Source organism: Mus caroli, chromosome 11 (assembly GCF_900094665.2).
Source record: "Mus caroli chromosome 11, CAROLI_EIJ_v1.1, whole genome shotgun sequence".
In the NCBI taxonomy this organism is placed as follows: Eukaryota; Metazoa; Chordata; class Mammalia; order Rodentia; family Muridae; genus Mus; species Mus caroli.
Window position 1 is genome coordinate 29,060,694 of NC_034580.1, and position 22,974 is coordinate 29,083,667.

Below are 22,974 nucleotides of genomic sequence, written 5' to 3' on the forward strand. Positions count from 1 at the left end.
CCATCACTGGAAAGAGAGGCCCATTGGACATGCAAACTTTATATGCCCCAGTAAAGGGGAACGCCAGGGCCAAAAAATGGGAATGGGTGGGTAGGGAAGTGGAGAGGAGGGTATGGGGGACTTTTGGGATAGCATTGGAAATGTAATTGAGGAAAATACGTAATAAAAAAATTTTTTTAAAAATCATTAAACAGGCAAAGCACAGACTGAGAAAAGTACTTTCCCAAATACAAGTGAAAGAAGACGTGGTGCAAAACACAAGGCACTCCTACAATCCCACAATGAGTACACATAAAAAAGCCAACCACCCACTTTAAAAATGGGTAAAAGATATATGAATGGTTTAAAAAGGCACCTGAAAGATGTCAAAAGTAATTAAGCAGTAGGTGCAAGCCAATTACAGTGACACTAGGACACTAGGTCACTAGGACACCCAGCAGATTGGCAAAATTCAAAAGAAACCAAGACCAAGAGTAGGTGGTTCACAAAGACTTCTCTCTCCCCTCAATACAAACGAAAACAGAAGAGGTATCCAAACCAAAAGATATGCAAATCACAATAAGGAAACACAGGAAAAATGAACAAACAAAGTGGCATGATTTCTTGAAGAGACTGTAATTCCTCTACTGCTGAACTCAAGATACTGAAAAAGGGTAGAATGTCAGTCAACATGACGCTTTGGTAAAAATGATCAGTGACTCAGGAAAGAATATAAGCAAGTGGACAAAGGCAGCTCTGGAACCGAGAGGATTATAAACGCAGAAGAAAGAGAATCAGCAAGGAAACTGCCCAGATTATAAAAGGGGGAAACCAAACAGCAACATAAAATAAGGAAACAAATAGGAAATAAAATAAAGAAATAAAGAAACAAACAAATTTTTTTTTAAAAAAAAATCTCAATGGATCAGGGTCAACAAGGTAGCTCACTCTATAAAAGTACCTGCCACTGGCTGCAGATGGAAGAAAAGAACTACAAGCTGTCCTCTGATCCTTTTGTAAGAGCTGTGGTCTTAGTGCATGAACATATATACGCATACACAAACACACTACATAAACTTTAGAATGCAATAAAATAAATTAAAATTCAATGAATGAAATAAAACTAAAAAAAAAAAAAAATAGCAAGAAAACTCGACCAATTAGAAGAAAGCAGTTCCTGGGGCTGGAGGACAGGGTGATATGACACCAAATGAAAACATCAATAAAGGGGGGAAGAAAAAGAAAACAGGACCACAAGACCCCAGAACTCAGGGATGATCAAGAGATCACCTTGCCAAGCAGGATTGGCACATACCTTTAATCCCAGCACTCAGGACGAAGAGGCAGGTGGATTGCTGGGTTTGAGGCCAGCTTGATCTATTACAGACTGCTGTCCAGGAGAGCAAGAACTATACAAAGAAACCCTGTCTCAAAAACCAAAGAAAAAAAGAGATCAAATCTTAGAAGTCACAGAATAGAAGAAACTGAAACAAACTCTAAGGGCAAAGAATCTGACTGATACTGAAAACTCACCAAATTCAGAGAAAGAAAACAGACATCCAAATACAAGGGGCACTGAGATGTGCAAATAGACATGGGCAGAGAAGAATCACTCCAAATAAACATGATGGAGAAAATGTTGAAAATAAAAGTAAGGGAACAGAATGAGACAACGTAAAGAGATATGCTAACTCACCTCTGTAGGCAAGGCTCATGGGACTCAGGAAAGAAACCTTACAAGTCCAAGAAACTGAAACATTTAAGAGTTACAAGACTTCCTCCCAGGAAAGTCATGGAAGCTGTGAACAGCTGCGGAGAATCTCGAGCCTGACCAGCCTGGCTGCCTGAAGTCAGGAGAGAACACCAGCACGGCAGTTCTTCATCACCTGCACTAGAACTGGCTTTTCCATGATGCGCTTGTCTCTGAGTCAGCCTCCTCCTGTACTTATTTGTACTCCTGTAAATAACTCTAATGAACTCATCAGTTTGTCAAGTTGGAATACTTTGGCCTGTTGTTGGTTTTCTATTTGTGATAACTAGGTGTTTGCTCACGTCTCCTCAGGAAAAGTCATGCAACTGGAAGAAACATCAGATACCTGTGTAATAAACTTAAATGTAAATGGACTGGACTTACTAATAAAAGATGCAGACTACCTGACTGAATTAATCAATCAGATCCAATTATCTGTGTGTCCAAGAAACATGCCTCAGTAGTAAAGACACTCACAAAATCAAGTATGGAAAGCAATATACAATCAAATGAAAGCTGAAACAAACTGGCAAATTTATTTCAAAAGCTGATAAAGTAGACTCTAAGCTAGAAGAAACTGATACATACTAATAAAGAGAATGGTTCATCAAAAAGTTGTAACAATTGTAAATATACATGCAAAAAATACTGTGACTCCCAATTTCATAAAACAAACACCAATGATCATAAAAGTTCAAATCAGTAATTCTCAGAGTTAAAATACAATGAACTTAACAGATAGATACATGACACTCCATTTAAAAGATACAAAACACAAATATCTTCAGTAGCTGATGGAACCATGTCTAAAATAGATCCTCTTTCTAGGGCATAAAACAAGTCTTAAAAATTCAAAGAATCAAAATAATTTCTTGTGAAATTGTAGGGGGAAGTTCTGATGCTTTGATAGGGAATCAGGCATGTAAATGCTGAAGGTCCTGTTCCCCAATTGGTTCTTGATTGATCAATAAAATGCCAGCAGCCAATGGCTGGGCAGAAGAGGCAGGACTTCCCGGTTTCTGCAGGCAGGCTAGGAGACATAGGAGGTGGAAAGGGAAATGGACGTGCTTCATGCTGCAGGCTTCATGCTTTGTAGGAAGAGAGAGAGAGCCACGAGCCATATGAAGTCTTGGGTTGAGTGGCCATTGGCCACTTCCCTGACTGGACCTGGGGTAGCAGGCTGGAGAGTAAAAAACTAAACTGAGGGCAGATTTAGGCTGCCGAAAAAGGAGAAGGTAATCGTGAAACTAAGTTGAGAGCAAGGAATAAAGGGAAGGGCACGCTTGCTGCAAGAGGCTTAAAAGAGCCCAGTCACTGAGCTGAGCTGTAAGGCAGGTGTAGGGGTGTGTGTGTGTGTGTGTGTGTGTGTGTGTGTGTGTGTCTTTTGACCATGGATTCAAAGGAACCAGAGTGGTGGATGTTAGCACGGTCTGCCAGGAGCTTACAGCAGGATAGTATAGAATCTGCATACTACATGAAATATTGGGTCATGTAATAAAAATAAAACTCAGTAAGAAAAAGCTCAAAAATAACACAATATTCAGAAACTGAATAACTCCTAAATAATCACTGAGTTATTAAAGAAGAAACTTTCAGGTTCTTAGAATCAAATAGAAGTGAGAGTGCGCTTTGCCAGGCCTTTTGAAACACAGGTAAGGCAATTCCTAATCAAAAAATGTACAGCTGTCAGGGTTTGCACGAATAAATCAGAAAATGTTTCCAATATACAACCTAATGACATATCACAAAGTCCTAGAAAAAGACGACAATTCCCAGACCACAGCATTAAACAGGAAAAAATTAATAAAACCACCATTAAAATAAATAATCAGATTCACAATAGAGTTGGTTCTTTTAAACAAGACTGGCAAACCTTTAGCTAAGAGAAAGACACAAATTAATAAAGATGAAAAAGTAACAAACTTTGAAATCTTATTCCGACATACTGAAAAATCTAGAAGAAATAAATTTCTAGACACATATGATCTATAAGGATTCAATCAAGAAGAAATAAAGAACTTAAGCAGATTCCTAACATCAATGAGATTGAAGCAATAATCAGAAGCTTCTCAAAAGGGAGGGAGGGAGGGAGGAAAGGAGGGAGGGAGATAGGCAAGGCAAGGCAAAGACTAAAACCCTGGAGGCAGATGGGTCCCCACTGACTGCTATCTCCAGGTTAAAGAAGGACTAATACTACTGCTCCTCAGTGTCTCCCATAACACAGAGACGGACAGCTATTTAAGGAGACAGTTCAGTTGGGAAAGTGACAGCCACGTAAGCATGAAGCCCTGGATCGCAATCCACAGTACCATGTAAAAGGTGGGCATTGTAGCACATACCTGGGATCTCACTGAGAGGAGCAGAGTAGGGAGGTAAAGGAGCCCCATGTGAGTGAGTGACCCTATCTCAATAAATAAAGGGGGGGGGGAGACTGGAGAGAGCGCGCAGGGACTTAAAGAGCACTGGCTGTGTTTCCAGAGTACCTGGAATTGTTTTCTAATTCCTACAAAGTGGCTAAAAACTATCTGTATCTTTACTTCCAGGGATCCTATGTCCTCTTCTGTTTTCTGCATGTGATGCACAGATATACATGCATGCAAGACACTCACACATAAGAATAATAAACAAAAAAAGCTTTAAAGGGAGAGTGATTGAGAAAGACAGTCCATATCAACATCTGACATGCAGGCAATGTGGACCTGCACGAATACACATAGGTACACACACTCATATATACTACACACATACACAAGAAAATAGAAGGGAAGAAACATCAAAGTCACACAATAAAGCCAGCATGACCCTACCAGCAAGACCAGATGGATTCAAAAGACAATAAAACCAAAGACCTTAATAAATAAAACAAAATTGTCAATAAAATTCTTACAAACCAAATTAAAACATATTAAAGAAATTAAAACATATTAAAGAGATTACACAGCAAATCAGTCCCAATTATTCAAAGATGGAAGACTATTTAAACAAACATGGAAACCGAGATCACTTCCCCTCAAATGTGGAACAAGACAAGGGTATATAGTCCACACTCCTTTTCAATAGTCCTTAAAATGTTACCTGAAAGCACTTAAAGAATACAAATAGAAAAGTCGTCAAATATTCTTATTTACAGATGGTAAAATCTTTAAAAGTGCCTGAGGACTACTCAGACTTGATAAAGCCTTTCAACAAGATGCAGAGCACAAACCAACATCCGATACTCAGAAGCTTTTTTTTTTTTTTTTACAAAATGATGCACTTGCTAAAGGGAAAAATAAGGAGGTTAAAACTCCCATTCATAGTAACTTTAAATAAGTAAAACCTAATAACAACCTTAACTGAGGAGGGCAAACACAACTACAGTGAACACTTTACAGACGACGGGAAGGAGAAGCTGGTGACCCCAGCGGCTGCGGATGAGGACTTCCTATGCTCATGAGTTGCCATCACTAGTTTTATGACAACAGCTTCATCACTAAAGTGACTTACAGAAACACTGTAACCCGAACCAAAATTTCAGAGATAGTATTCAACTAACTAGAAAAGACTCCTAAAAATCATGTGGACGCAAAGAAGACCATGAATGGCTGGGGTGTCAGGTACTTATGCGGCAAAATGAGCCCGGGGATGGTAACAAAGTGTTTAACCTCAGGTTAATTACTGTAGTTAATTAGTTGCTTTGTTCAACTGGTGGGGTTTTTTCAAATATTTTCCTGTGTAGACTTTCCCTCACTCTGCTGACTATTCCAGATGCCTGCATAAGCCTTTTAATCTCATGCATTTTCATATGACATGTCTTAAGGTCATTCATATTTCTAGAATACAAAAAAAGCTACACAAACACTAAAAAAAAAATTATTATCGTGCCAATCAGTTCTGCCATGGGTAGATGAACTGCCACACAACTATCACAAGGAAAAGCACAAATGGCCAGGAAACACATGAGGAAGCGCAGCATCCTTGCAATCAGAGAAAGGTAAAGTTGCTCTGAGAAGTCCTTGACCAGTTTTACAATGACTAGGATGAGACAACAAAGGACAACGTGAACTGGAAAAAGCAGGCATTTGCTGCTGTTGCGGATGTAAACCTGTGCAGCCCATACAGAAATGGGATACGACCAGAATACAGCAGTCCTGGATCTACTCCTCAGGGACCACAGAGGCACTTGTGTATCTAGTGCTGTGCCTGTTGCCATGGCTTGGAAATGCCACCAGTCTACATGGCCATCGACAAACATAAGAAAAGAGTGCCCACATACCCAGCCATGAAGAAAAATGAAAAAATGAAATCACAAAATTTGGTAGAAAGGGACTGAACCAGAAATCGTTTTAAAAGACTCCAAAAGACATACATTGCTTGTTTTGTCCCGTACACAGACTGTAGATTTAAAATTGTATGTATAACATATGACTATAGGGCATATTTTATCTGTGGGTGTTGTATATGGCATAAAACATATGACACAGGGTCATAAACGGTAAGGAAGGAGGAAAAGGAGTGGAAGGTATGAGACACAGAAACAGGAGTGACACTCGGGAGTGAAGAAGGGAGCAGAGACAGAAGGGAGAGGAGGGAGCAGAGGAGCGGAGGATCCGTGGGGAAGAGGGATGGGAATGACAGAACAGAGTATAGCAACCTGTGCCTATGCCAGGGAACCCATTGTTTTGTATACTAACCTAACAAATAATAAAAGCTATAAATGATTTCATCCTTATATTGCATTTTAAAAATCTGAAAACAATTATTCCCTGCTAACTATCTGAAGGTATTTAAAGGAATGTAAAAGTGCACCCTCCCTCAGTAAGATTAAAGATGAAATAATAAAGATCAAAATTGAAAAGCTGGGCCAGGCAATGGTGGCGCACACTTTAATCCCAGCACTTAGGAGGCAGAGGCAGGAGGTTTTCTGAGTTCAAGGCCAGCCAGGGCTGGTCTACAGAGTGAGTTCCAGGACAGCCAGGGCTACACAGAGAAACCTTGTCTCGAAAAAAAAAAAAAAACAAACAAACAATAAATAAATATTAATTAATTAATTAAAAGCCATGGTGAAGACTAATGAATAAATACAAATAAAATCTGGTTAGGCTTCTTTTACAGGCTGACTTTAGCCAATTGTCCAGTCTACTATTAAAAAGAAGGAGAAAATATTACTTCAAAGACAATGACATCACACTGCCTGCTTGAGGATCATTAAACAACTGTTCCTAAGGAGTCCATGATGAGTTGTTGCCTGTGTGTCCCATAAAAATATTAAAGGTCAATAGTCAAGTCACCAAAATATCAAATGGATTCATATGACCAGTGGTTTAAAAAGGGACTAGACAGACAACGGGAGAAACATAAAAGTAGTTTACCTCAAGACAGACTGACCTCAAACTCAGAGATCCACCTGCCTCTGCTCCAGAGTGCTGGGATTAAAGGTGTCACCACCGCACCTGGCTTACCGAAGGATGCTAACAACAATTCCCTATGGCACACTGCTCACAACTGCCTAACACAGACTGACCTTCTTGAATCGCCATGTCAACAGCCAGCCCCGGAGCAGCATGCAGAAGCTTCTGATAGTTCTGTGCATTTTGGTCAAAGAGCTGTACAAGAAGAGTACACGTCTTTTCATATTCACATCTGCTAACTGTACACAGCTGCTCCAGCTGTTGGAACACGGTAGCAGTGTCATCCAGAGGGTCTTCTAAATTATCTCTGAAATATGAAAGACATTCACTTACAATGTGGAACATCTTAATCACAACCCAGAAACTTTGCAATGTAAAAATGCTATGATGAAACAAGAAATAAATGACAAATGAATATGGAAGATAAAAAATAAAATCCCAGCCAGGCAGTGTTGGTGCACGCCTTTAATCCCAGCACTTGGGAGGCAGAGGCAGGCAGATTTCTGAGTTCGAGGCCAGCCTGNCACGCCTTTAATCCCAGCACTTGGGAGGCAGAGGCAGGCAGATTTCTGAGTTCGAGGCCAGCCTGGTCTACAGAGTGAGTTCCAGGACAGCCAGAGCTACACAAAGAAACCCCGTCTCAAAAAGACAAAATAAAATAAAATAAAATCCCATATATAAAGTTGACATGATTGTGCACTTAGAAATTAACACACACAGAGAGAGAGAGACAGAGACAGAGAGAGAGAGAGAGCTACTAGAACTAAGAAGTGAATTTACTGAAGTCATAGCAAACTAGTTCAAAATACAAACCTGCTGCTCTATAACGGCAAAGAAAGAAATGAATGAGGACTATTAAATAGCAGTGTTGCACGAATTAAGGAGCACGGTAAGTGGGGTGAGGGTTCCTCCTTAACTCAAACACTCAAGAAGTGAGGACGGAAGGCTCAGGAGGTTAAGCCTAGCCTCAGTTACAAGTAAATTTAAAGGCTACCTTGGAGCCCATGAGACACTGTTCTCAAAAGTAAATATGTAAAAATAAATGTTTAATACAAAGGTACTAACTGAATCTAACTAAATATGCTCAAGATCTAAAGGCTGTAATTATAAAGTACTGACAAAAGGACACTAGAGAGCTAGAAAAACAGAAGGGCAGATGTGCCTTGTCTGCTGACCACAAGACCTGACCCTGCCGTAATCTCAGTCCCTCTTCCAGATTAACAGATGACATTGAGCAAAATTCCAACAAAGCAGGCATTTCCTTGTAGAAATTCCAAGACTGGGCCAGAGAGCTTAGCTGGCACAGTGCTTACTGTGAGGCCCAAGGACCTGACCTTGATCCCTAGAACTTCATAAATAAAAGGACAGAGACACCCCATGAAATGTCCTTTGACCTGCACATAGGTGCTACGCATGTACTCTCCCCCATACAATAATATATTTTTAAATAAAATAAAAGCCTGAAAAACTAATGCTAAGTTTTACATGGAGAAAAAAATGAAGCATAATTGCCAATTCTGAATAGTGAAACCAAATTGGAAGACTCACACCATCAGATTTCGACATTTATTTTATGTCTAATAACTAAGACAGGGCACAGGTGGAAAGATATATGGATTAGTAAGAATAGAGTTTCAAAATGGAGCCACATATATGGGGTGGGTTAACTTTTAACAACAATGTGAATGGAATTCAACTAGAAAGGATAGTCTATATCCACAAAGGGTGCTGTGTAACTAACTGATGATCCAAAGCAAAGGACATGGGGACAAGAAGAACCTGGACTTAACCTGAAACAGAAAGATAAATACATACATATTACACCTGTAACACAATTATAAAACTTGCGGGTTTGATTGTTCATTTTTCTTTTCTGAGACACAGTCCTCCTGAATAACCTAAGCTGGCCTTCCATGCATTATTACACAGAGCTTGTGACTTTCCTGACTCAGCATACAAGAGTTGGGCATACAAATGGGTGTATTCACACACAAAACAAAAATTAACTTCAAGTAGATCACACGCGTAAGTGTAAATCTTAAAACTATAATGAATAAAAAAAAAGCTCTGACTTGAATGAGGTAAAAATTCCTTATAGACAGCAGCAAACACCCACAGAACAAAAACAATAAGCGGGAGTTCATCAAATATAACTTAAAAGAAAATATAAGTCTCTAAGACTTGTGAACAGAATATATAAACTTCTAAAATCTTAATCTAAAGAAATAACCCACTTTTTAAAAGGGGTTGGCAACAGATTTTTAAAAATTACTTTCATTTTATTTTATGTGTATGAGAACTTTGCCTGTGTCTGTCTGTGCCCATGGAAGCCGGAAGAGAGCTTCAGCTTTCCTGGAGTTACAGCCAGACAGCTGTGAGCCACCATGTGGCTGCTAGGAATGGAGCCTGAGTCCTCTGAAAAAGAAGCCACTTAACCTTATGGCAAAAAAAAAAGATCTGACAGACACCTGGCAAAGAATAAATGCAGACAGCAGATAAGCATATGAAACAATGTTCACTGTTACAAGCATCATGACTCATTAAAAGCACAATGAGATACCACTACACACATACTAGACTTACTATAAAATTAAAAAGACCATCAACAGCCAGCAATCAAGTCCAGAGCAGATCAAACTTAGGTGTTCATATGTAAGAGCAGATGTTACAGACATTATAAAAAATAGTTTGGCAGCTTTTTATAAAGAAAATACATACTTACCGTACCACCAGGAAACCCATATAAAGGTAGTTTGCACAGAGAAATGGAAACTTATGTTCATATAAAATTGTGCACAACAATGATGTCAACAGTTTATTCACATTGCTAACAAAGTGAACAGCCTAAATGTCATGAACAGTACATGGGTGCACGGATACAGTCACAGACGGAATTCTACTCTGCAATAAAAAGGAAGGAACCCCGGAGACAACATGGAGGGATTCCAAAGGCATATGATGCCAAATGAAAGGCACTAGACTTCATCTGTACAATAACCTAGAATTGGCAAAAACTGTAGGAAAATAAAAAGATTAGTCATTGCCAGAGCTGTGTCTCTTGGGTTGGGGACGATACTCGTGACACTCAGTATCGCCAGTGCGGTGGGGGCTACACAACCGGACACACTTGTCAGAACTTATAAACTGTACACCAGCGACAGGGGACCTTAACATTGTACTAAAATCTTGAAAAATTACAACATGAGACAGATAAAAATAAAACATTTAATATTTAAATACCTTACAACAATGGCAACAGATTCCAAACGAGACGTGATAAAGGCCTTTGTGATTTCAGGTGCATAAGTGTCTAACAAGTGGGGTTCAGCTGACTTCACAAAAGGAACGGATGCTACCATCCTCTGCCACAGAGTTAATAAGTAATGAACACTGTTGGGGGCAAACTCCCAATGCTACAAAGAAACACAGCAAATGTTACTTAAGATGGCATTATAGCACTCTAGACGAGAAGTCATATAGCAAAGTGACTACAGATAAAACTAACGGGTTGTTGTTCTTGTTCTTGTTTAGGATTTTTGATTTGAAATAAAGGCCTCATGTAGCCTAGGCTAGCCTTGGATTCATTATGTTCTAAGACAGACCTTTAACTTTTGATTCTCCTGTCTCCACATTCTGTGTGCTGCGATTACAGACATTTACTGCCATACCCAATACCTGCTGCTAGGACAGAACCTGGATCTCTATGGCTGTCAGGCAAGCACGCTATCAACCAAGTCACATCTCCAGCCCTGATAAAATTAACTTTTACTGATAACAAAGCTCTCTTCAAATAGCAAATTTTACAAATCTAGTAAGTATTTAAAAACTAACATCTCCTACTATGCGACATACTTGAGTGATTATTAAAATGTTTCTGAATTTCCTTAAAATCTATTACACAAGTATTCTGTAAGAGTATAATCAAATGGGAACAGGGCTTCCTGTCAACTTCCAAAGGAATTTTCCCATAATACAATCTATAAAAGCATTTATTTATTTATTTATTTATTTATTTATTTATTTAGACTTAATTAGATATCCACCACTCTTTCATTACTAGAAATTTAAACAGAATATCAATTTTTATTATTTTATGTGTTGCAATGACTATTTTACCTAAAAACTTTGTAAAGAATAGTAATTCCCTAAGTACTCAAAAAAGTATTTAGAAAAAAAAAAAAAAAACCACCTCCACCAAACCTATACCAAGAAATTGATTTAAAATTATGGCTTAACCTCGATTATACATTTGTACTTACCTGAAGGCTAGTAATAGTAAAATTGGCAATTAATCCAATCACTTCCGCATACTCCTTCACCAAAACTAACTCTCCCAGCTGATAGTTTGTCTTTAAACGAGCCAAAAATCGACAGAATTCATGATAATTGCCAGGATCAGACAAACCCTAAGTTAAAATACAAAAGAAAGGCTCTTTAAAGAAACTGATGAAAATCCAAGTCTTTATTTCTGTTCTGAACCCAGGCTTTCATGCACACTGACTGGGGCAGACGGGTCGATGGGATCACAGTACTGGGGGACGGGAAGCAAGTGCATCGCTAAGCTTAGCCACTGTTAATTACAGCAAGGAATCTAAAGTAGAGCTTTTAGAAGCAGCATCACACCAAGATGACAAGATATGTTTGGAAACTCTTACACAAAAAGCTTATGGTCAGAGTGTGTGTGTGTGTGTGTGTGTGTGTGTGTGTGTGTGTGTATGTATGTATGTACACATTATACAAATGCACAAGCACAAATCACAGAAAATTATTTGAATGTAACTACCTGTGTTCTGTCGTCCCAAGTTAACATCCTGTCTCTAAATGACAAGTCATTCAGATAAATACTGCATGTAGTTGACAGGTGACTTTCTGAAGAAAACTTATAAAAGAACAGACCACGAAAGACCTTTCTAGAGTGGCTAGAATACCAAACTCATGTTACCTCTATATTTAAACACTTTGCAGAATAGCTGGCATATGACCACATTTTAAAATGAATTTGTTGAATACTAATACTTAAAGAATCTAAAGAATTTTAATAATGGAGGCTCTAGGGGGGGAAAGTACATATTATCTAGGGAAATTTCCAAAAATACATCTTAGAACAAGTCTTTTCATACACAATTATGATTCTAAAATACCACATTGACTTTTATAGTGGCCAAGTAGCTCCCACAATACGGCTCATGATCGTGAGCTAACACAAATGACTTTTGATTTTATGATAAAGCCCCATCTACAAGCAAAATGAGTAAACTCGAGCCCTGAACTAAGCCTGAAACTGTATATAGAGGTGTGCAAGGTAAGGCACCCCACCTAAGAACTACTGGGGTATAGAGGGTGTGGGCAGTAAGGTATCTATGTGGGCTGTACATAATACATTACGCACACATGAAATTGTTGGAGTAAATAAAAAATATTGTAAAAAAAATAAATAAATAAAATAAAAAAAAAACTCTTCAATAGCCAGGAAAACAAACAAGCAAACAGCAATAACAAAACCCAAAAAACCAAATGCCTTCATCTCCATACAAAGATAACTGATTGCCAGTAACTGCGAAGCATAGAGACAGCTCTTCAAGCTACCATTTATGTGTTTACAGTCCATGGCTTAACTACAAATGTTTTCATCCATAAAAAAACGAACTGAAAGTGATTCAATTCTTGTTAGACATTCTACACCTCTCATGAATGTCTCTGCACGTGTGTGCTGACACCAAAGCGCTGGAGCTATCGCAGTCTATTTCTAAAGCTACAAACTCGGTGTCCACAAGAGGGCAAAAGACATTATTTCAAAATTTAAAGCAATGTATTTCAATATTAACAATTAAGTTTAAGTTGTCGCCTACTACAAAACCCAGATACACTCCTCAGTCACCTCAGCAGCTTAAGGAGCACAAGCAAGGACAGGAAGTACAATGATAAAGACAGACTCGGAGCACAACACATGACTCCTATCACAGTCACCTAAAACAAACACAAGTAAAACACTGGAAGGAACACTAAATCTACATTGACATTCTCTCATTAAAAAAAATGATTATAACAAATGAGACCTCAGGAAGGTGAATAAAATACTAAATGTTTTTCCCAAAACATAATATATTAAAAAATGTATTCTGTACCAGTGAGCAGAAATATAATTTCTATATGCTAAATATTAAGTTATTTCATAAATACCTGGGGGTTTTCAAGTATCCTTTTCACCCCTTTAATTAAGTTTCCAAGGTACTTGGCGCGCTCAGGACTGCTAAATAAGGATCTTCTTGTAGAAGCAAACTGAACTAAGCACGAAAGTGCCTGAAAAACAACACAATTTGTTATTTTAATTTTAAAAGTGGCTATGTCCACTATCACCACCCACAAGCCTCGGTCCCACACTAAAACAGCACTTGTAGATATTCTCCCCTCACCCTCCTCTGCTTGGACACTGCATTTTTCTATCTGGCTTTCAAAATCTTGACATGTGCCGGGCGTGGTGGCGCACGCCTTTAATCCCAGCACTCGGGAGGCAGAGACGGGAGGATTTCTGAGTTTGAGGCCAGCCTGGTCTACAAAGTGAGTTCCAGGACAGCCAGGACTATACAGAGAAACCCTGTCTCGAAAAAAAAACAAACAGAAAAAAACCTTGACATGTTTGTTTTAATTTTTGATCTGCATTTTACAAAGGAAGGGGCCTCAAGCGCTGGAGAGATGGCTCAGTGGGTAGTGACACTTCCATGAACATCTGAATACAAAGCTGGACATACCGACATGTGCCTGTAATATCAGGATTGTGGTACAGATAGACAGACAGCCATTCTAGTCAGAAGAGGAAGGGAGCTTCAGGTTCAGAGAGATACTATCCCAAGAACCTAAGATTAACAGCTACAGAGAAAGTGCAAGTGTATGTATGTATATATGTACGTGCGCACATACACACAAACACACACACACCACAGTCACACAAAAGACCAAGGACATTTTAAGGAGAAAGAAGGAGGGTTTCACTGTGACATTCTCATGACTATGGGGGTGTTCTTATTTGCACCCTATCTGCCCTCTCCTTGCTGAATCCCTTTATTCTTCCTGATTGTGAGACACATATTCTATAAGCTCTCTATGCCAAATCTGCCCAAGCAGGCACAAGGCATGGATATATTCAGAAGGTGCCCAGCTGCTTAAGGTACCCATTCTGCCTATGAACCAATGACCTAGGTGTCTGAAAGAAAATAATCTAAAGTTACAGCATATCCTAAATTATATATTATGGATCCTGAAAAGGAGAAAAATTCCTTAACTGAATCAGGCATATAACAAATGTATTTAGTCATAAAGTACTTATTCTATGCCATTCAGAAGTGTCTTACAAGGGAGCTTGGTTAATGCTGCTGGAAGTGTTAGTAACTCTCTGAAAGTCCCTAAGAAGTATTTCTGACCTAGTTATCTCCCTAAATTTCCAGGCCATTTCATTACCTAGGTTCCTAACTCCAACAGCACTCTGTCCTCATATAGAGGACAAACTGACCTCTGAGTGTTTAATCTGGGTTCATAGATTTACTTACCCAGCTAAAATTACCACTAGTTGCCAATGTTAGAATATTTCTATTAGGAGATTTCACACAAAATGTCTGATCTTGTGGTAAGGGTAAGAGTGAGAAAAAACATGAGAATCTTCCTGTTTGGACCATACTCCAGGTTCTGACTTTCTTTACTGTTTAAAAAAAACAAAACAACGATCCTCCTTCAACAATTCTACTGCACAGTCTAATCAAAGCAAGGCACCAGTGCATGGGTTTAGGGGATAAAGAGGCCTGAGATTCCATCTCAATGCCTACTCTGGTGCCCTGGGGAAAGTCAATTAGACACTTGGGCATGGTTTCTGTTCAGGTCAACCTACTGAGGACAGTATTATTAACCTTGCAAGGCCATGGTGAGCAGGAAGCAAGATAAGCGCATAACAGGGCGTTGGGCTAGTTATCTCAAAGCAGAGTTCTCTTCTGCATTTTTTAATCATGAGTATATTTTTGCTTTATACTAAAGTATAATCATATGACTTCATGCTTTTTAAACAACTAAAAGCAATTTCCTAGTTGAAAGACAAAAAGATAAGGCACAACCTCAGATAAGTACCCTGTGAAACTCAGATTAAAGCTTTCAACTCTAGATTTGAGAACTTGTTTGGTTAGTGATGCAGCTCAATAGTAAAGCACTTGGTAATACAAGTCTTCCTTTTAAGTGACATTTAAACAAAAGCACTTTAAATCTAGAACACTTTTCCAGAGACACAATTCTCCAATTTCTGGTTGCTTGAATACTAAACAACACTTTTTCCAACACTGCTAGATCTTAAAGACTCAAAAAAGATGATGCTCATATTCTCAACGTTCTGTGTAACAAAGAACTTTTTAAAAAGTTTAGCATCAAGAGTAATGAGCACCAATCAAGTGAGTGGTCACCTTTGTCTGTCTCAGAGTCAGACCTAAGACAAGTATCTAAGCAGGTAAAGAAGAGTAGAGATAGCTAGAAGGACAGTCCTAGTGCTGAGCTGGACCTGAGCAAGGTGAGTACTGGTTAGGGAGATATTGGTAGAGGTTGGAGACTGTCCTGGCTTTGGCAGGAGCCAAGATCAGTTACTGATTCTGAGCTTAATCACAAAGTGGAGTTGACTGTTAATACTGTTAATAAATTCTGTTAACAAATGTGTAAATTTAACAAAATACATTCAGAAGTTCTCACTAGAATTACTAGAGAAATATAACTCAGTTAAATGCATAAGAATTTTGAAGTGTATATTATCCTTACTTCAGATTAGAAAAGAACCACACGGACAAGGCTGAGCCCGGCACCGAGGAGGATGAGGATGGAAGACAAGTTCGAAGGCAGCCTGGGCTATACCATAGACCCTATCCAAAAGCAAAACCAGAAGCTAGACAGACATGCAGCTCAGTTACCACACTAACATCAAAGGTACGGGGCCATAGGTACAATTCCCCAGTAGTACAAAACAGCAACAACCAACTACTGAGGGCCTTATATATCTTTAAGGACTAACAAATGACTTATACTTACTAACTGAGACAGCAGTGGTGGGAGCGAGTGATACAAATTGAAGAAAAGATCCAATGTTTCTGGCTCTAGGAAAACTGGAAAAAAGATGATTTTTCTAACACCATTAATTTCACTAAAAGATTATCAAACACATAAGAATGTCAAGATCTTTACATATGGCTACTCACTGCAGCTGGACTATTATTCATTCATTCATTCATTCATTCATTCATTCATTTATTTATTTACTTAATACGGGCTTTGAGATCAAGTGTCTCTATGTACCCCTGGTTGTTCTGGAACTTGCTCTATGAACCAGGTTGGCTTAGAATTAAGAGATCTTGCCTCTGCCTCTGCTTCCTGAGCACTGGGATTAAAGGTATCCACCACCACAGCCTGCTTACAGCTGGACTATTCTGATTCTTATGGGCTTTTTTTCTTTGATAAATGAAACAGTACAGACGTAAAAACTTGCTAGTAAGATGGGTCTCAGTACAGTATCTACACTTCTAAGTAGAATGTTAGTTTGTATTTACCCTAAAATAATAAATATGGGGTAAGGAGTACTAGGAAGCTTATAAAACAGCAGCTGTGTCCTGTCCCATTCATATATTTACATTTAAAAAATGGTCACCATGGAGCTGGGGAGATGGCTCAGGTTAGGAGTTCAATTGCCAGCAATCACATGGTGGCTCACAACCATCTGTAACGAGATCTGATGCCCTCTTCTGGTGTAACTGAAGACAGCTACGTGTACTCATATATATAAAATAAACAAACCTTTAACAAAAAATGGTCATCATACAGTTTCACTTGATCCTGCCTTACCTTAACTGTGTTAGATTTTAGTTCTCTAACTTACCAATCCCATCTCTGAAATATCTATACTTTCTCTTCCCACTACAACCACAACGTGTGATACAATCAATTCTAAAGTGTTTACTTAGATTTATAACCATGCAAAAAAATAACAGATGAGCTGAAGAATATTATCATTATCTTACACTTACAATGATCTCTGTACTTAAGGGAAGACAGTGGCTTGGCTTAGTTGTATATATCTATCTGCCACTAATTTTTACCAATGTTTTGGCAAATTCACCAAAAAAAAAAAAAAAGAATATCACTAAACATCATTTCCATTTGCTACACCTGTCACCTATTGATCAACCTCAACTGGTGACCCTTTGTCACATCTTGTCTCCTTTTCACGTGTTTACCATCATCTTGTTTGAAGGGTTCCTTTTACCAACCCACTTCTAGTCTCTTGCCTTGTATGTTAAACAGTTTTCGGAAAGCTAGCACTCAAAGGAGGGATTTGGAAGGCTTGCAGGTCTGAAAAAGTGTCTTGCTTTTAATAATTTCCATTGAGTTTGAAATCCTGCAGCGGCCTGAGGCTGCTAATCCACTCTGAGTCCCTGCTGTTACAGAGAGGCCTAGTGCCACTCTAGAGTCAAACCCACGGACAGGGATTTTTTTCTTCCTCGAGCACATCAAGCCGTTTTTTCTGGGACCTCATAAACTCGAAGCTAGTGCGCATCTTTTTTCACCCATAAAACTGGGTACCTGGTGCAACTTCTATTCATATTCCATCCTTCGCTGATGAGAACACTGTTGGGTTTCCATCTCCCTTCTAATTTCCCCTACTCTCTCTTTCTAGAACTTCCAGTAGTCAAATCCCAGCCATGTGGCTTTACCTTCTAATTCCCTCACATGTGCTCTTCTGTCTATATCTTGCTTTTTAAATTCTATTTTGTAAATTTCATTAACTTTCTCTTCCAAGTTATTTACTGAATTGTTAAATTATGTGGCAAACGTCTGTTCTTGTCTCAGGAGTGCTTTACCTTGTTTCTATCTCTAGGGATACTAAACACATCCTTTTAAAGTTTATTTCTAGTCTTTGCCTTGTACATCCAACTTAAAATTTAAACTTTCTAAGATTAATAAATTAGAGATTCACATACAGTTCCAAGAGCTGATCACCACACTGGTGATCTCTTATAAAAACAACACTCCACCATCACAGCTGGCGAGGCCAGCACAATCCTCCAGCCATGGAGTCAAGTTTCATATGCACTCAGAGGTACATACATATTTTTATCCTGTGATTTTTATTATTACATGTTGGTTTATGACATTATCACCCATCAAGATGTAAAACGCTAAATCCCTTGTTTATTAATCTTTTATTCCTAAATTGGAAGTCCTTTAAAAAATAAATAAATAAACCTTTATGTTAACCCTCTATCTGATATCCCCAAATCTGATGCTTTTCTAGTTTAATTCTGCAAAAAACACAGCTATAGGAGGGAGATGTCCAACCACAGAGCCAACGGCTGTCAGTTTGTCTCCCAGTTGCACAGGTGAAGATCCAAACTAGAATAAAAGTCTCCTTAATGCTCACTCTCCAGTCCTTACCCCACATCTACCCTGAGGAAGCCTAGTTCCTCTTGCTTTCTTCTGGGTGTCCCTCCTGTCACACAGTAAACCCCAACTCTGCTCTGCTCAGGCCCAGACTCGGATTCGTTCACCCTGAAACTCTGTCAGAGCCTCTATGCTACCTATGTGGGCAGCTCTAGTACTTGTCTTTTTTCCTGAAATCAAAATATAATTGTTAGTATGATATGAACTGGACAAAGCATTATACTACTGAGTATTAGTAGCTGTTCTGAATTAGACCACTGAGAATAAAGCAGCACTACAGCATATGCTGGGTTAATCCTGCACCTTCTCTCTTAACCCTTCCTTCTCTCTTCTTACTTGTTCTCCAGGTTGTTGGAATCTGTACTGTGCAAAGATCATCTGCAGACTCGTCTGCTGAACTGCCCAGGAAGTCAAAGCTCAGGCAGCTGAGGACCAGCTTTAAGACCTGCATTACCAGACTTTGTTGATCTTGATCCTGAAGATTTAAAGGTTTGGCCAACACCTTCAAATTGAAAAATAAACATCACAATAAAACATTATCACTAAAAAAGAATTGTAGCTTCATAAATTTAAATATTTCTTTAATGTGAAATAAAAATTAGTAAAAATAAAATAAAATGGTAAAATTCATTGTCCACACATTTCTATAATAGACTACTTTTAAATTTCACTTGTAAAATGAGAATAAAAATATATTAGATATTGCAGACTGCCTTCTAAAGCTGATAGAGGCCAAATGTAGCGGCACACACCTTTAATCCACACACTCAGGAGCAGAGGCGGCGTCTCTTGAGTTCAAGGTCTACAGAGCTAAGTTACAAGTCAGCCAGGGCTACACAGAGAAACCCTGTTTCTAAAAGCAAAACCAACCAAACAAATAAAACAACAACAACAACAACAGCAAAAGCTGAGGCTTCATTTTCTTCAAGGAAATCTGAGCTAGCATCTTGTGTAAAGGAGATGCATTCACCTAGCGAGGCCGCCAGTGTTGGTCAGGCCACAGCTTCTGCAGCACAAATCTGCCAGGCTTTCCATAAGGCTGCTTCCCACAGAGCCGCCAAGTACCTCTTGGACATTATGAATTATTTCTAGAGAGGCCTAGACCTCTCCAAGAGTAATACAAAGAAAGGGAGGTAGATAGGTAGGAATATCTGTAAGCAACTACCACAGGCAGTACCGTTCAGTCAGATGAGGAGTTCAAGAACATCAACTCTATTTTATCTACCTTTGTAAATGGTATTTTTCCACACTACAAGAATATTCTTAAAATAGTTGTTTAATTAGGCCTACGACAGTGATTCTCAACGTTAGCGTACAAGATTACAATGTTAATCTACACAACGTAAACCTGGGCCACACTGCAGTGTAAAACGTCCTCAGCACTCAAGGTCTGCATTTGGGTAGATTTCACATTTCAGATTTTGAAATTTTTCACCTCGTAAAATTTACACAAATATTCTAAAATTTAAAACACTGTAAAGTCTAAAACACTTCTGGTCCCAAGCGTTTATAAAGGACACTTAGCCTGTAACAGAGAACTGAACAGACATGAGGCGAAGCTCTTAATGCGATGCTCTGGAAAGTGCTTCACACCACCACATAAACAACATGAGCAGTGTGATGGAGCCAACCCTTCTCAGTGCAGCAGAGCCTTACAGTTAGGGAAGTCATGTATGCTCCATGGTGCTCTAAAAACAAGTCGGAAATTCATATTCCCCAAAGAAACTATTAAAAGAATTTTGGGAAAAAAATGAAAAAAAAATGGAAAACTGTAGTTTTCTATATGGGCAAGCAGAAAAGGAAATTAAAACTCAAATTAGTCTGTCCAAGAAAATATCAACATTCTAAGAAGGTAGAAATAACTACTGCCTAAACACAAACACTGAATTCTCTATGGCGTCATCTTCTACACTCAGGGAGTAAAATTTGTACAGATTTACCATATTTAAGACTGACCACACAAGTCTCTTAAAGGAAAAAAATCAGAGGAAAACGATGCACTCAAAATTCATTCAAAGCACTGAAAGTCCCCAAGCTACTCTAGGAAGCCAAGTTACCAGCCAGCTTACCTGCTTCAGGAGAGAACACGCTAACACTAGAATGTCTTTTAGAGAAGTGTCACGGAATGAGGTAGCTATTTTCCTATGTTTTGCTGAAGGTCTGGAATAATCAACCTAAAAAGGTCAAGATGAGTTCAGTTTAACCAAGGCCATGGAACGTAAGGCAAACGTACTATGTAACACAATGCACTAGTAAATAGAAAAGCATGAAAACAGCACTTGTCAAAGACTGGGAGGGAGACCTGATGGCGATTCCTCGTGACAGAGACAGGGTTAGAACCCACCCAAAGACTATCAATGTTTCAGTGCCAATGTAAGACCCACATAATAGCACCACAGACACTGAGATGATGGGTTCATGAACTCTGCCCGGTACTGTATATAACGTAAATTCCCTAACTCTCAAATGCCCTCTACAGAACACCTACAATGCCACCTCTATTAAAATACTCTTCAAATTCTAATGTGTGAATCAGTTAAATGAATCAGTTACAAAATATTTTATATGAAAGTATTTAAATGTCACAGGGTTTATACTACTAAAATTTTGAAAACAAAAGTAAAAACAGATTCAAGAGTTTGATTATGCACACAGTGTGTCATCTCAGAATATTTTACTAGCTAACACAAATGTTTTTGTTTTTGTTTTTTTCCAAGACAGGGTCTCACTACATAACTATGGCTGTCAGGGAACTAGCTATGTAGACCAGGCTGGCCTGGAAATCACAGAGATCTGCCTACCTCTACCTGAATGCTGAGATTAAAGGCCTCTGCCACCACCACCTGGCCAGAAATTAATTTTTAAGAGAATTTCAGTCCCTAGCCTAAAATGTAAAAATTATTTACAGAGTGGTATTAGAGCCAAAAACACTCGCTTAATACCCATGAAATGATAGGTTTTATCACCAGCACTGGCTCCTTTCTCTGATAAATATATATCATAATATATATATAATACATATATATTACATATATGCTATATATTTCCATTTATCAATAGGAAATAAACAAGTCCAGTTCTAGTAGTTATTATCACTGTGGCCTAAAGTTATTGTAGATTTATTATTTATCTCTTTTGCTATTTGAAAGACAGTAGGAAACCATTTTTCCGCTGTTTTAAGAATTAAATGTATATATTTATGCATATATATATTTTTTTTTATAGTGAGCTAAGAACTGATTATCTGATACTTTCTAAAGTCTAGCATACAATTCAGAGTATTCTTAAATACTACATTTACTTATAAAATATTAAACATAGTAGGCTGGGCAGTGGTGGCACACGCCTTTAATCCCAGCACTTGGGAGGCAGAGGCAGGCAGATTTCTGAGTTCAAGGCCAGCCTGGCCTACAAAGTGAGTTCCAGGACAGCCAGGGATATACAGAGAAAGTCTGTCTCGGAGGGAAAAAAAAAAAAAATATATATATATATATATTCTATATATATATATAGATTTTATATATATATTAACTTTATTATGTTATATATATATATAAAACACTATATATATATATATATATATATATATATATACACATAATAAAGTCCAAAGGAACTATAGAAAGTCGTTACTGAAAGTAGCTAATGTGTGGTTTTACTTACCATTTGCAGCATCTGCTCTAAGTCAAACTTTCTTTGTGTGTATGTTTGGTGTGCATGTATGTATGAGCACACGCATGTGAGCATATGTGTGGAGATCTGATGTTGATACTGGGTGTCTACCTTGATCACTCTCAACTTTATATATTGAGGCAGGGTCTCCTAATGAATCTGGGTACACCGTTTTGGCTAATCTATCTAGCCGGGTAGCCCTGGGATTATGGGCAGGCTGCCATACTCAAGAAGCTGTGCCACAAATTCTGGGGATGCAAACTCCGGTTGTCAAGTCTGCATGTCAAGTGCTTTGCCTGCAGAATCATCTCCCCAGCCCTCCCTCACTAAATCAAACTTTAAGGTTCATCTCTCCCACTTCTCTCATGCTAAAAACAAACAACGTCAAAACCTTTTCCATAAAAATCAGTAAAAGTATACAGCATCACAAGTCCTGCTTGGAAAGTCTTCCTAGCATGTCGTTTCACTTAATCCCCAAACCAATCTCTAAAGTGCACACTATTCATCACATCTAGAACGTGAAGAAAGAACTCTGAGTTTATGGAGTGCCTTCTACATACTAGATGCTATGCCAACAGTCTATCTGCTCTTAATAAAGGGTATCATAACCTCTCTTTGAAGAAAACCATGCAGAATTCTTTTTTTTTTTTTTTTTTTTTTTTTGGTTTTTCGAGACAGGGTTTCTCTGTGTAGCCCTGGCTGTCCTGGAACTCACTTTGTAGACCAGGC

The 22,974-nt window shown here is 38.5% G+C and overlaps 1 protein-coding gene across 2 annotated transcripts in view; it reads right to left on the reverse strand.

Moving 5' to 3' along the window:
- Nucleotides 1–22,974, reverse strand: part of Ranbp17 (RAN binding protein 17) — a 308,796-nt gene that overhangs the window by 258,357 nt on the left and 27,465 nt on the right. For both annotated transcript variants that reach the window (XM_021175823.2, XM_021175825.2), the window contains exons 6-12: nucleotides 20,643–20,747; nucleotides 18,910–19,075; nucleotides 16,171–16,244; nucleotides 13,300–13,419; nucleotides 11,379–11,525; nucleotides 10,360–10,532; nucleotides 7,233–7,426 (exon numbers count right to left, since the gene is read on the reverse strand). In XM_021175823.2, the coding sequence (XP_021031482.1) occupies nucleotides 7,233–7,426; nucleotides 10,360–10,532; nucleotides 11,379–11,525; nucleotides 13,300–13,419; nucleotides 16,171–16,244; nucleotides 18,910–19,075; nucleotides 20,643–20,747 (979 nt within the window). The remainder of the gene's footprint in view (nucleotides 1–7,232; nucleotides 7,427–10,359; nucleotides 10,533–11,378; nucleotides 11,526–13,299; nucleotides 13,420–16,170; nucleotides 16,245–18,909; nucleotides 19,076–20,642; nucleotides 20,748–22,974) is intronic.